The following is a 16,160-nucleotide window of genomic DNA, read 5'->3' as shown; positions in this document are numbered from 1 at the left end:
AAATAAATAATGATAGTAATAGATTATGACTCATTAAATAAATGAAGTCTATATTGATATAGATATTGAGTCTGTGTTGATATAAATAAATGAATAAACAAATGGGAGAGAAGGGAAATCTTTTCTTTATAGTGGAATGTCAATAATAAATATAGAAGTAATGACTGAATGAGAAAAAAATACAGTTTGGCAACCATCACGGTAATAATCGATTTAGGCAAGAATCATAAAAATATTAAAACTAAAATTAGTGGGTAAAAATTTGATGAAAAATGGGATATCTACATAGTTTTAAAGAATCTCTTCATAAAATGCTTATTAATTACAAAAGGAAAATATTAACTTTACACTAGAACAACTGAGCAGACACCACTTTAACTAAGTGATCAAAATTAACACCATCCATAACAAGACAAATAGATAATATATGCCTCCTGCTATAATGTACTGAAAAGGACATAATCTCCCTTCTGTGATGTTCCTGAAAAAAATGCATAATCAGAATCTAATCTGATGAAGAAACATCAGACAAAACCAAATTGAGGCCAGTGCTGGACAGCCTCCAGGATGGCTCTGAGTGATCCCTGCTTCCTGTTATTCTCATCCATGTATAATTCCTTCTCACACTGAAAGGGGCTGATCTGTGTGTCTATATTAGTCAAGGTTCTCTACAGAGAAAGAGATATAGAGACAGAGACACAGAGACTCATACACAGAGACAGAGAAAGAGACAGAAAAAGTGACAAAGAAAGAGAGACAGAGGCAGAAACAGAGATTTATAATAAATAACTGGCTCACACAATTATGGAGGCTGATAATCCCCAAGATCTGCAAGGTGAGTTGGCAAGCTAGAGACCCCCAAGAGCCAACAGTGTAGCTCTAGTCCAAAGGCCAGCAGGCTTGAACCTCTGGAAGAGCTGATCTTCAGTTCGAGTCTGAAGGCAACATAAAAGCCAATGTCCCAGTCTGAGGGTAGTCACACAGGAAGAATTCTCTCTTACTCAAGGAATGTTCAGCCTTTTCTTCTATTCAAACCTTTAACTGATTAGATAAGGCACATTAGACAGGACAATGTGCTTTACATAGTCTACTGATATTACATGTTAATTTCAAGGATTCCAGTCCAATATGGTGACCTGGGAGGCTCCTGAACTTACCTCCTGCCATGGACATGCCAAAACACCCATTCCCTGTCTTTCTCTGAAAGAGGCCTATTTCCATATCTTAGAAGATATAACCTGAAGGTCAAGCTTCTATTTTAACACATATCTAGAGGTGGATTGCAATCCTCTCCAGAGACCGGGGACACTTGCAGGCACTATCTTCATGTTCTCCCCGTGGCCAGCACCAGGTTGCTGGTGTTGTCCTGGAAAGAGCTTATGTACACATCTGGCATCCTGGCTTTTGCGACTGCCATCCAGGGGATGTACACCTTGGATAACCTGGTTCTGATGGCCAGCACTGCTTGAGGTCCAGTTCCACCGGACTGTAATGAACAAAGAAGCACTTCTTAATCAGCTATCCCTACCCCAACCCTCCAGGCTTAGTCCACAGGGAGCAGACAGAAATGGCCATCTCCTAGTCTTTCCCTAAAAGAGGTCTATTTGCCTGCTTTAAAAGGTGCTGCCCAAGTGTCAGGCTTCTAATTTAGCAGACACCTAGCAGACTGTGATCCTCCCTGGAGACCAGGGATGTTAGCAAGTGTCATCTCCATGTTCTCCCTCTGGCTTGCTCCAGGTCACCAGTGTCTACCTGGAATGAGTTTGAACACATGTCTGTCACCCTGGCTTTTGTGGCTGCCACCCAGGGGCCTTTTATCACCTGCTTCTGGTGGAAAGCAGGGCTTGTGTTCATGTTACCACAGACTGTAGCAAACAAAGAAACAGTTTTTAACCATCTATCTCCCCAGGGCTCAGTGCAGGGGGAGCAGACAGAAATGCTCAGCTCCCAGTCTTTCCTTGAAAGAGGTCTACATATACACTTTAACAGCTGCTTCCTGAGGTTCCAGCTTCCAATCAGCATCCTTCTAGGTGATGACTGAGATCCTTCCCTTTGGGACACTGAAAGATCTTGACACACCCACATCTATTGGGAGCCTCTGAGAACAAAGAGGTGGCTTGGGCAAAAAAGTTTGAGAAACAACCAAGAGCTAGGGCTGGCATGAACAACATGATTCATTTTCTACATAAAACCACTCTGTCAAGACTGGAAGAGGTACCTGTTTTCTCTAATGCACAGAAATCAACAGAGAGAATAAAGAAGATGAAGGAACAGGAATATGTTATAAACAAAAGAATAAGATAAAGGTCCAGAAACAGACCTTAATGAAAGGGAGATAAGTGATTTACCTGGAAAAGAGTTAAAAATAATGATCATAAAGATGCTCGCTGAGATCAGGAGAACAATGCATGAACAAAGTGAGAATCTCAACAAAGAAATAGAAAATATATGAAAGAAGAAAACAAAAATCACAGAGCTGAAGAATACAATAACTGATATGAAAAATTCAACAGAGTGGTTCAACATCAGGCTAGATCAAGCAGAAGAAAGGATCAGTGAACTAAAAGCAATTCATGCAATGAGTAAAGAGAAAAAAGAATGGGAAAGAATGAAGGAAATTAAGGGATTTGTGGAACACCATCAAGTGGATCAATATTCACATTATAGGGGTCCCAGAAAGGAAAAACTCGAGAAAGGGACAGAAAGCTTATTCAAAGAAATGATAGCTGAAAACTTCCCTAACCTGGGGAAGAAAACAGACATCCAGATCCAGGAATCCCAGAGAGTTCCAGTTAGATTAATCCAAAGAGACTTATACCAAAGTACATCATAACTGAATGGTCAAAAGTTAAAGACAAGGAGAAACACTTAAAAGCAGAAAGAGAAAAGCAATGTATTATGTATAAGGGAACCCTCATAAGACTAGCAGCAGATTTTTCAGCAGAAACTATGCAGGCCAAAATAGAGTGGCATGATATATTCAATGGCTGATCAAGAATATTGTATCCAACAAAATTGTCCTTGAGAATTTAAGGAGAAATGAAAAGTTTTCCAGATAAGTAAAAGTGGAAGAAATTCATCACCACAAGAACAGCCTTATAAGAAATGTTAAAGGGACTTTCTCAACCTGAAATAAAAGGGTGCAAATTAGTAACAGAAAAACATATAAAAGTATCAATCTCACTGGAAAAGATAAATATATAATTAAATTCAGAATACTCTGATGTTGTAATGGTGGTGGATAAAACACTTATAAATCTAGTATGAAGTTTAAAAGATAAAAGTAGTATAAATAACTATAACTACAATAATTTGTTAATGGATATAATAAAGGTGTGAATTGTGATATCAAAAACAAAACATATGGGTGGGAGAGTGTGAAAATATAGAGCCTCAGTACGTGCTCAGTCTTAAAGTGTTATGAGTTTAAAATAGACTATTATAAGTACAAGATGTTTTACACAAGCCTTGTGGTAACCACAGCACAAATACCTATAACAGATGTACAAAAAGTAAAGAGAAAGAAATCAAAGCATAACATTACAGAAAGCCATCAAATCACAAAGGAAGAGATACAGAGAAGAAAGGCACAAAGGAATTACAAAACAGTCAGAAAATAATTAAAATGACAATAGTAAGTCCATACTTAACAATAATTACTTTAAATGTAAATTGACTAAATTCTTCAATCAAAAGACATAGAGTGTCTGAATGGGAAAAAAAAAAAAGAGCCAATTCTATGCTGCCTACAAGAGACTCATATCAGATTTAAGGGCACATACACAGTGAAGGAAATGAATGAAAAAAATATATGCCATGCAAATGGAAACTAAAAGAAAGCAGGGGTAGGTATACTTATATTAGACAAAATATATTTTTAGTCAGAGACTATAAAAAGAGACAGATGGTCAATATATAATGATAAAGAGGTCAATCCAACAAGAGAACATAATATTTGTAAATATTTATGTCCCTAACATAGGAGCACCAGAATATATAAAGCAAAGATTAACAGAGCTGAAGGGAGAAACAAACAATACAGTAATGGTAGGGGATTTCAAAACCGCACTTTCAGCAGTGTATAAATCATCCAGACAGAAAATCAGCGAAGAAACATTATACTTAAATGACGTTAGACCTGATGGTCTCAACGGAAATTTATATGTTCTATGTAACAGCAGCAGAATACACTTTCTTCTCAATATGGAACATCTCCCAGGATAGATCATATGTAAGCCAAGAACAAGTTAATAAATTTAAGAAGATTGAATTGATATCAAACATCTTTTCTGACCACAAAGACATGAAACCAGAAATCAATTACAAGAAGAAAGACTGAAAATTCCATAGGTATGTGGAAATTAAACATACTACTGAACAACCAGTGGGTCAAAGAAAAAAATCAAAATGGAAATTAAAAAATATCTTGAGACAAATGAAAATGGAAATAAAAATACCAAAACTTACAGGATGCAGTAAATGCAGTTCTGAGAGGGAAGTTCATAGTGATAAATGCCTATATCAAGAAGATCTCAAGTAAACAATCTAACCTACACCTCAACAAATTAGAAAAAGAAAAAACACAGCCCAGAGTCAGCAGAAGGAAGGCAATAATAAATATCAGAGAGGAAATAAATAAAAGAGAGACAAAAAAAAAAAAGAAAAGATCATTGAAACAAATAACTGTTTTTTGAAAAATAAAAATATTGATAAGCCTTTAGCCAGGCTCATAAGGAAAATAGAGAGAGGACCCAAATAAATAAAATAAGAAATGAAAGCAGAGAAATAACAACCAATACCACAGAGATACAAATATCATAAGAGAATACTACAAAGAATTATATGCCAATAAATTGGACAACCTAGAAGTTGACAAATTTTTAGAAACATACAACCTTCCAAAATTGAATCAGGAAGAAACAGACCATCTGAACATGCCAATCACTAGTGGTGAAATTGAATTTGTAATTTAAAATAACTTCCAGCAGACAGCTTCACAGGGGAATGCTACCAAATAGATAAATACCTACCCTCCTCAAACTATTCCAAAAAATTGCAGACTACAGGGCACTCCCAAGTTCATTCTATGAGGTCACCATGACCCTGATACCAAAACCAGACAAAGACACCACAAAAAAGAAAATTACAGGCAATATATTTGATGAATATAGATGCAAAAATCTCAGCAAAATATTAGCAAACCAAATTCAACAATATATAAAAAGGATCATACACCATTATCAAGTGGAATTTATTTCAGGGATGCAAGGATGCTTCAATATTCATAAATCAGTCAATTTGATACACCACATTAACACAAGGAAGAATAACCACATCATCACCACAATAGATGCAGAAAAAGCATCCGACAAAATTTAACTTCCATTCATGACAAAAACTCTCATTAAAGTTGGTATAGAGGTATATATCTCATATATGTTGGTACATATTTCAACATAATAAAGGCCATTTATGGCAAACCCACAGCTAACTTCATACTCAATTGTGAAATTGAAAGTTTTTCCTCTAAAATCAGGAACAAGACAAGGATGCTCACTCTTGCCACTTCTATTTAAACATAGTATTTATTTAGCAACAGCTACAGCAATCAGACAAGAAAAAGAAATAAAAGGCATCCAAATTGGAAGGGAAAAAGTAAAACTGTCATTATTTGCAGATGACATGATACTTTATATAGAAAACTCTAATATCTCCACCAAAAACTATTAGTGCTAATAAATGAATTCGGTAGAGTTTCAGAATACAAGATTTATATACAGAAATTTGTTTCTTTTCTATATACTAATAATGACCTATCAGAAAAAATAAGGAAACAATCCCATTTACAATTTTAAGAAAAAGAATAAAATAGCCAGGAATAATCTTAACCAAGGAGGAGGAAGACCCATACTCTAAGAACTATAAAACATTCATGAAGAAATTTGAAAATGATACAAGGAAATGGAAAGATGTCCCATGTTCCTGGATTAAAAGAATTAATATTATTAAAATGTCCATGCTACCCAGAGTAATCTACAGATTGAATGTAATCCCTATCAAAATACCTATGATATTTTTCACAGAACTAGAAAAAAAATCTTAAAACAAATTATATGCCAAATCTTGAGAAAAAAGAACAAAGCTGGAGGTCTCATGCTCCCTGACTTCAGACTATACTAAAAATCTACAGTAATCAAAACTTCATGGTACTGGCACTAAAACAGACACATTGGTCAGTGGAACAGAATACAGCGTCCAGAAATAAACCCACACACATATGATCAATTAATCTACAACAAAGGAAGCAAGAATATGCAATGGGGAAAAGACAGTCTTTTCAATAAGTGTGTTGGGAAAATTGGACAGCTACCTATAAAACAATGAGAATAGAACATTTCCTGACCCCATATATGAAATAAACTCAAAGTGGGTTAAAGACCTAAATGTAAGACCTAAAACCATAAAACTAGAAGAAAACATAGGCAGAACACTTTTTGACATAAATTGGAGTGATATTTTTTTTGGATCTGTCTCCTAAGACAAAAGAAATAAAAGCATAAATAAACAAATGAGACCTAATTAAACCTTTTTCACAGCAACAAAATGAAAGGACAGCTTACTGAATGGGATAAAGTATTTGCAAATGATATGACCAATAAGAAGTTAATATCCAAAATATATAAACAACTTATACAACATGATATTTAAAAAAAAAAAATCAAAAAATGGGCAGAAGACCTGAATAGACATTTTGCCAAAGAAGATGTACAGATGGCCAACAGGCACATGATAAGATGCTCAACATCACTAATCATCAGAGAAATGCACATCAAAACCACAATGAGAAATCACCTCACGCCGTCAAAAAGTCTACAAGTAAAAAAGTTTGGCAAATATGTGGAGAAAAGGGAATCCTAGTAAACTGTTGAGATTGTAAATTGGTGCAGCCACTGTGGAAAACAGTATGGAGATTACTCAAAAAACTAAAAATAGAATTGCCCTACGATCTAGCGATTCCACTGTTGGGTATCAATGTGAGGAAAATGAACACACTAATTCAAAAAGATACATGTGCCCCAATGTTCATAGCAGCATTATTTACAATAGCTAAGATATGGAAGTGCCCATCAACAGATTAATGGATATCATTTCAAACATTTAATGCCATAAATTTCTCTCTACATGCTGCTCTAGTTCCATCCTACAATTTTTTGTATATTATGCTTTTATTATCATTCAGTTTGAAAATTTTAAATTTCTCTTGAGATATTTTTTCTTTGACACATGGGTTATTTATAAGTATTTTTTATAGGTATCTAAACATTTGGTGATTTTCTGGGTATCTAATATTTATTGATTTCCAGTTTAATTTCATTGTGATCAGAGAATATATTTTCTAAGGTATCAATTATTTGACTTTTTTGAGACCTACTTTATGGATCAACATGTGCTTTATATTGGCAAGTGATACATGTGTGCTGAAAAAACTAATAGATTCATTGCAGTTGGGTTATTTAGCAGTCACTTGGTGTTGTGTTCTTTGTTTTCACTTTTGTGCTTTTCATTAAATGCATGCACATTTAGAATGTTTGTTTTCCTGATGATTGTTTCTTTTAATATTATGTATATTCCCTCTTATGCTCTTGTGAAATTCTTTGCCTTGAAGTCTACTTTGTCTGATATTAATGTAGACATGCCAGTTTTCTTGTTGTTACTGTTTGCATGTTATAACTTTTCAATTATTTTACCTATCTTTGTCTTTATAATGCATTTCTTGCAGAAAACATATGGATTTGCAATAAACTGATTTTCTAAGAAAAAAACCAGATGAATGGATAAACTGAGTAATATGCAACGGAATATTACTCAACCATAAAGAAGAATGAAATTCAGTCATTTGCAGCAATGTGGATGGACCTAGAGGGTATTATGCTTAGTGAAATAAGTCACACAGAGAAAGACAATTACTCTATGTTATCACTTATATGTGGAATCTAAAAAAATGAAACTAATGTATATAACAAAACAGAAACAGACTCATACATATACAGAACAAACTAGTGGTTACCAGTGGGGAGAGGGTGGGGGGAGGGGGAGATAAGAGTATGGGATTAAGAGACACAAACTATCATGTACAAAATAAATAACCTACGAGGATATATTGTATAGCACAGGAAAATGTAGCCATTATTTTGTAATAACTTTAAATGGAATATAATCTATAAAAACATTGAATCACTATGTCATACACCTGAAACTAATATAATATTGTAAATCAACTATTCTTCAATAAAAATAAAATAGAATAAAGTAAAATGAAAAATAACTGTACAAGACACACATAAATGCAAAGATATTCTGTGCTTATGAATTAGAAGACTTAATATTGCTACACTATCCATACTACCAAAAGTGATCCACAGATTCAATGCAATCCTAATTAAAATTCCAATGGTAGTTTCAACATAAATAGAAAAAATGATCCCAAAATTCGTATGAAGCCACAAAATACCCCTAATAGCCAAAGCAATCTTGAGAAAGTATAACAAAGCTGGAGGCATCACACTTCCTAATTTCAAACTATAAAGACAAAAATTCAGCTTTTTACTTTCCGGTGTAGGGAAAACCCCAGTTCTTCCCCACTATGTTTTTCTTTCTTGTGTGTCTCCTTTTCTTTTAATAGAACACTCCTTCTGACACTTCTGGTGACCAAATGTGTGGAGGATTTTCCTCACATCAAGCAATTCTCTGCAACACCTGCTGAGGTCCTACACTACAATTCTGACACTACCTACACAGAGATTGCATTAGATCTCACAGGTTAGGGGCTCAGTTCCACAAAACTGCCCCCTCACCCCAATTCAGATGTCAGTCAGAAGCCCAGTTAATTTCCTGTGGCCGTGACCAACTGACTATAGATTGGAGGTTACAAATACCCCCTCCTTGAGTCTGATAAATTTGCTAGAGCAGCTCACAAAACTCAGGGAAACACTTCCTTACATTTACCAGTTTATTAAAGGATATAATAGAAAATACAGATAAACAGCCAGATGAAGAGATACATAGGGCAAGGTCTGGGAGGGTCCCAAGTGCAGGAGCTTCTGTCCACACGGAGTTGGAGTGTGTCACCCTCCTGGTGTGGATGTGTTCACCAGCCTGGAAGCTCTCTAAGGCCATGCTATTGGGATTTTATGAAGGCTTCCTCATGTAGCTATGGTCAATTATTAACTCCATGTCCATCCTCTCTGGAGGATGCGGAGGGGAGGCAAAACTTCCAAGCTTCTAATCATGGCTTGGTCTTTCTCATGACCAGCCTCAATCTGGGTCCCATCCAGAGTCACGTCAAGGGAATAAAAGATGTTCCTCGTGCTCTTATCATGGGAATTTACAAGGGTTTTATGATTCCTGTGTCAGGGGTGGGGTCAAAGACAAATATCAGACCAAGAGATCCTCCTAGTACTCTTAACAGTTAGACAATTTCAAGGGTTTTAGGAGGTCTGTGCCAGGAACAGGGGGCAGAGACCAACATATATATTTTATAGTATCTCCTATGAACTATATTACAAAGCTATAAAAATCAAAACAGTATAATATTTGCATAATAACAAACACAAAGATTAATGGAATAGAACAGAGCACTCAGAAATATACCCACACATATATGCTTAATTAATTTACAACAAAGGAGCCAAGAATATACAATGGGGAGAGGACAGTTTCTTCAATAAAGGGTGTTGGTAAAACTGAACAGCCACATGCAAAAGAATGCAACTGAACCCCTATCTTACACCATACACAAAAATCAACTCAAAATGGATTAAAGACATGAACATAAGACCTGAAACCATTAAATTCCTGGAAGAAAGCATAGGGCCTAAGCTCCTTGACATTGGTCTTGGTAATTTTTTTTTTATTTGACATGAAAAGCAAAGGCAACATAAGCAAAAAATAAACAACTATGACCACATCAAACTAAAAACTTCTGCATAGCAAACATGAAAAAATGCTCAATATCATTAATTGTCAAAGAAATGCAAACCCAAACCAAAATGAGATATCACCTCACACCTGTTAGGATGGCTACTATCAAAAAGATAAGGGAAAACAAATATTGGAGAGGATGTGGATAAAAAGGAACTCATATAAATTATAAACTGGTGCACCTACTATGGAAAAAGAGTAGTTCCTCAAAAAATGAAAAATAGAACTGCTATATAATCCAACAATTCCACTTCTGGGTATATATCAGAAGGAAAAGAATCACTATCTTGAAGAGATGGATGAATAAGGAAAATGTGCCATATATATATATATATATATATATATATATATATATATATATATATATATATATATATATATTCAGTCATAAAAGAGAATGAATCTTGCCATTTTTGATACCATGGATGAACTTTGAAGGCATTATACTAAGTGAAACAAGACAAGCAGGGAGAGACAAATACTGTATGATCTCATTTATATGTGGAATCTAAAAAAACTGAACTCATAAAAAGAGAACAGACTGGTGGTTGCCAAAGGTGGGGGGTGGGAATCAGGGAAAATGGGTGAAGGTGATTAAAAGGCACAAAATTCCAGTTATAAGATAAGTAAGTTCTGGTTATACAATGTACAGCAGGATGACTATATTTAACAATACTGTATTGTATATTTGAAAGTTGCTGAGAGAATAGATCTTAAAAGTTATTATCAGAAAAAATTTGTAACTATGTGAGGAGATGGATGTTAACTCAACTTACTGCGCTAGTCATTTGCAATATGTACATATATCAAATCATTATGTTGTATACCTTAAACTAATACAATGTTATATATCAATTATATCTCAATAAAACTGGAAAGAATTAAAATAAATATATCAGTTACCCCCCAAAATTAATCTCATCCAAAAACATCCTTACAGAAACTCTCAGAATAATTTTTGACCATATATCTGGACACTCATAGCCCAGTCAAGTTGACATAAAATTAACCATCATAGTATCCAACAGGATATTGTGGAAGTAATACAGTGTGAATTCTGAGAATAGGTTTTAAATGACACTGAGGCTTCTGCCTTTCTCTCTTGTTCTACAGGAAGCCAGCTGCCATGTCACAAGACACTCAAATAGTCCTAGGGCAAGGTCCTCCTGGTGAGGATATCCGGCCTCCAGTCCACAACCATGACAGTGAGTCATCTTAGACTTGGATCCTCCAGTGTCAGTCAAACTTTCAGATGACTGTAATTCTGGCCAATGTCTGCACTGCAACCTCCTGAAAGATCCCAAGCCAGAACCACCTTGCTTAGCTTCTTTTAAATTCCTGACACCCAGAAACTGTGTGAGATAATACATGTTTATTCTTGCTTTAAATTAATAAGTTTAGGGTAATTTGTTCCTATGCAATAGATAACTGATTTAAAAGTCATTCTACAAAAATAATTGCTGTGTACTCTTCAAAAATGTCAAGGTCAGGAAAACAGAAAAGACTTAGGATCTTTACCAGATTAAATGAGAAAAAAGACAATCAAGTGCAATGCATGATCCTAGAATGATCCTGGACCAGAATAAAAGGGGGGGTGTGTGTTCGTGTGTGTGCACGTGCGGGCACCCGCCCGCCCGCACGTGTTTGCTATAATAAGGAATATTAGATGATTGGAGAAATCTGTACAATCTGTCCCTTATGTAATATGTTAATTTCCTCTTTTTGATCATTGTACTGAAATTGTGTAAGACTATGCTCTTGTTTTTAGGAAATACATACTAAAGTATTTAGAAGAGGGGTATCATGCTTGTAACTCATCTCGAAGAGTTCCAAAGTAAAAAATTATATAATTATACTTATGTACACATATAAATTATATGTGTATATATCTAGATCTCTCTCTATATATAACTATACTATAGCTATTTATCTAGAAATAGAGATGGAGAATGATAAAGAAAATACAGTAAAATGTTAACATTTGGAGAATCGAGTGATGGGTGTATAGGGATTCTTTGTATTATTTTTGCAACTTTTCTGTAGTAATTACTTCAAAAGAAAAAGAAAAGAACAGCAGAGCTGGTTGCTGTTCCTAAGTTTCCTTTGTAAATAAACGGTTTTCAAACGGAGGGTTGGAAACATTAATAACTTTTGAAATGAATTTAGCGAATCCAAACCAGAATTTTCAAGAGAGAGGGGGAGGGGAGTGAAGGGGAAGGGAGGGAATGGGAGGAAAGGGGAGGAGTGGAAAGGAAAGGCGTTGATAATAGAATAGAACAGAATAGAATAGAATGGAAGCGAGCGTTGTACATTAGTAAAGCCAGTACTATTTTGTTTCAGTTCTCCAGAGAGACAAAAGTGGATGCACTGGGTGGCGTGGTCAAAAACGTTGGAAAGCCACTGCACTGACGAGTAGAGTCTGAGCCAAAGACTGAATCAGAGTTCTTCTGCCCGCCCGCCCCCGGCCAACCCCTCGCCCGCTCTGCAGCCCTCACCGCGTGGTCCCGCCCCCAGCAGCCAGCAGGTGCGCGCTCAAGCTAGCACGTGGTGCTAGACACTACTTAAGGGCCCACCTTCCCCTGCTTGCAGCTGCCCCCTTCTCCAGCCCTGTCATCCCGGAGCTGCCGGAGGCTTGCGGGTCTCAGACGCATCCAGCCGCTGGGGCTGCAGCCTTGGCATGGGCGCCTCGGGTCCGCTCTGGGTTTTCTTGGCTTTCGCCGTGCCAGGGGTCCTCGGTGAGCTGGGAATGGGAGCACGGAGGTAGGGACGCGTCTGGGGCTGGGACGGACTCTGTGCCGCGATGCAAAGGAGACAGGCAAAAGTTAGAAGGCGGGGAAGTCTTGCATGCCTCGCTCGCTTTGGGGGACCCCGAGATATCTTGGTCCTGAACGTCCCCGCTCGCTCCTCCTGGGCTGGGACCACTAGAATTGCAGGCTGCATCAGAAACGCACTATGTGATCTGCACTATGTGATCTGCCCAGTGTGGCTTGTGGCGTGGCGTGCCCGCTCTGTGCCCTCCGGGCTCCCCGCCCCCGGGACTCAGCAGGTGCTCAGCGCTCTGGGTCTGGAGGTCTTTGAGCTCTAACGCCCGGACACGTATCCGAAGCCTACTCGTGCTGAGTGCATGCGAATCTGTTGCATGCTCCGCTAGGCGCGGGAGTTTCTGTGCACACTGAACTCCCTCCTGCCTGGTAAAAGCAGCACAGCCTCCTGCTGCCTTCCCAGAATAAGAATAATGTCTGATCCCCAGGCGTGGGTCTAAACGACAAACATCTGGAGTTATTTAGAAAAGTTGATACGTGAATAAAAACTGCAGTTCTTTGTGTTATTTACCTTCTGTAATGGTAAGAGCTCCAGAAGGTGTCATTAAATGTTTATTATAATTTTCTTCCTTCAGACTGGCTTAATTTTAAAGAAGTATTGTAATTTTTAAAGATTGGAGTCTCTAAGTGATAAGATAGGTATAACTTTTTAATAATTTTCAGAGTACATTGGATTCCCAGTTTATTAAGAAGTTTACTGTATACAGACCTCAATACTGTGTGACTTTTGGCAAGTCATTTTGCTCCCTCGCCTCAGTTTCTTCATCGGTAAAATGAAACTAGAGATAAGCAGCCCTACCCTTACTTGGCTGCCCTGAATATCAGATGAAATTAGGCAAATGAAAGTTAGATGTTGGATGTCACTACTAGATGCCAGTAATAAGACGACTGTCTGGACCTGTTTTGATGGAGTCAGCATTTAAGCTTGACCACGCCCAGCTTGTTAAGGGACAGTGCATACGTTTGTTCTATTACAGTTCACTTTGTCTGCTTCCTGACATTCAACTTTATCCTGACCCTTAACTGAACATTTCCCCAAACCATTATCTTCATCTCTCTCTCTCCTGCATGTTAACTCTTTGAACAAACACTTTCACAGCATTCTCTAACACCTCCGTGTGTCACAGTTCCCGACCTGACTTCTTACCAGAATTCCATTCCTTTTTCTAAATTTCAGAGAGGATGCTATCAATTGAAAATAACTTCTTTTCCAGTCCTGTCAATTCATTGTACCCTACAAGGATGCCAGAGCATCCCCTTCCAGTACCAGAGCAGGACCACCCTTTCGGTCATTTAACTCCAGATGCACGAAAGATCAGGTCTACCTTTCTGTCGACTGTCACAGCTAATGTGCTTCTGTTGTTTGTCTTATTCTTACACCAATATTCTAACCATATTCATTATGATTTCCTTTGTAACAACCTCCTCTCTTACAGGTAATTCTGATACCAGTCTTTAACTTTTCCAATGGTGAAAACTAAAATTTAAAAACATTTTTTTTCATTATTCCACTCCCTTGCTCAAAAATCTAAAAGGGCTTCCTACTGCCTTTGGAATTAAAAAAAAAGATCTGTCTTCAGCCTTTCAATCCTTTGGTAATTGGCTCTCACCTAAGCATGCCCCTCCTGATTCCCCACTGCTTCTTATCACAAATGCACTGCTCATCTTCTTGCCTGACTGACACCCCAAAGTCCTTTGCTCATGCTATACCCACGCCCCCTCCTGACTTTTGCATGATGGTTTGATTTACATATATTGTGGAATGATTACCATAGTAAGTTTAGTTAACATCCGTCATCTCATATAGATACAATAAAAAGAAAAGAAAAATTTTCTCCTTGTGATGAGAACTCTTAGGATCTACTCTATTAACAATTTTCCTATGTATCATAAAACCATGTTAACTATAATCATCGTGTTGGACATTGCATCACTAGTATTTATTTTTCTTATAACTGGAAGTTTGAACTTTTTGACCACCTTCCTCCAATTCTCTCTCCTCCCACTCCCTGCCTCCAATAACCACAAATCTGATCTTTTTTCCAAACTTTGTCTTTTTGTTTTTAGATTCCACATAAAAGTGGGATCATACATTATATGTATGTCTCTGTGTGACTTATTTCACTATTTCACTTAGTATAATGCTTTCAAGGTCCATCCATGTGGTTGCAAGTGGTAGGATTCCCTTGTTTTCTTAATGGCTGAATGATATTCCATTGTATATATTCATCCACAACTTCTTTATCCATTCATCTATTGATGGACACCTAGGCTGTTTCCATGAGTTGGCTATGTTTCCATTTGTAAATAATGCCACTGTGAACATGGGGGTGTAGTTATCTTTTCAAGTTAGTGTTTTCATTTCCTTTGTATATATCCCCAGAAGTGGAATTGCTGGATCGTATGGTAGTTCTGTTGTTAATTTTTTGAGGAATCGTGGAGCCTTTTAAAAATACAGGTTTCTGGGTTCCATCTCACCTTCCAGAGATTCATATGTTTGGGGTGGGGGTGGCCCAGGAAGCTGAGATTTAACAAGCACTCTGGAAAATTCTGAAGCAAGTGTCTTAAAGAGCAAATTTCCTTCTCAGAGTGTTTTCATTTTTCTCCTTTTATCTATTTGCATAAGCCAATTCAAATTTCCTGTGCTCTTAAATTTCACTCTTGCCTTGACTGACTGCCTCACCTTAACCAACACTAAGAAAATAAAATCATCAAGTAGGAATTCCCTTATTTTCCAATCATCTACCTCCATCTGAGATCAGATCTTTTCCTCTCCTCTGGTTAAAACCTGTCAAGGGCTACCCATCACATTAGGACAAAATCCATGCTCCTTAACCTCAACTCCAGGCCTCTGCTTCTCTGAAGTTCTCTGTACTCCTCCCTCACTGATTCTTCTCCAGCCACACTGGCCTTCTTTCTATTCCTTAAGTGGAGTCATGTTTGTTTAGCTATGCACTAGGTGTTCCTCTCTTAAAATGCTCTTCTATGGGTCATCCCTTACCTGTCTCCTCAACATTCAGATCTCAGCTCCACTGACACTTTTCTGCGACGCTCTGACTCTTACCTGAAGTAGTCTATTCCCCAGGTCACTCTCTATCACATAACCATGTTTTATTTTCCACAGAGCACCTATCATCATATAAAACCTTCTTATTCATTTACTTGCTTGTTCCCTCACTGGTATACAAGTTCTATGAGATCAAGACCTTTATCTGTCTTTATTGCCTGATGAATCTCAGTACATGGTATTACCATCAACCAAGTCGCTCAAGTCAAAAGCCTAAAAGTCATTACTGAATCCTCTCATTCCCTTAGCCCCACATTTAAGTACAACAGTCACCCATTTCTCACTGTCTC

The 16,160-nt window shown here is 37.2% G+C and overlaps 1 protein-coding gene across 1 annotated transcript in view; it reads left to right on the top strand.

The window, feature by feature from the left end:
- Nucleotides 1–12,570: 12,570 nt before the first annotated feature.
- CR2 (complement C3d receptor 2) overlaps nucleotides 12,571–16,160 on the top strand; it is a 34,201-nt gene continuing 30,611 nt past the window's right edge. Inside the window, exon 1 of the mRNA XM_082680791.1 lies at nucleotides 12,571–12,716. Coding sequence (XP_082536917.1) covers nucleotides 12,659–12,716 — 58 coding nt within the window. The 5' untranslated portion in view covers nucleotides 12,571–12,658. The remainder of the gene's footprint in view (nucleotides 12,717–16,160) is intronic.

The sequence above is a fragment of the Grampus griseus genome, assembly GCF_964374135.1.
Source record: "Grampus griseus genome assembly, chromosome: 1".
NCBI lineage: Eukaryota > Metazoa > Chordata > Mammalia > Artiodactyla > Delphinidae > Grampus > Grampus griseus.
The sequence above is the reverse complement of the archived record's forward strand: the minus strand, read 5'-3'. Positions and strand labels throughout refer to the sequence as shown.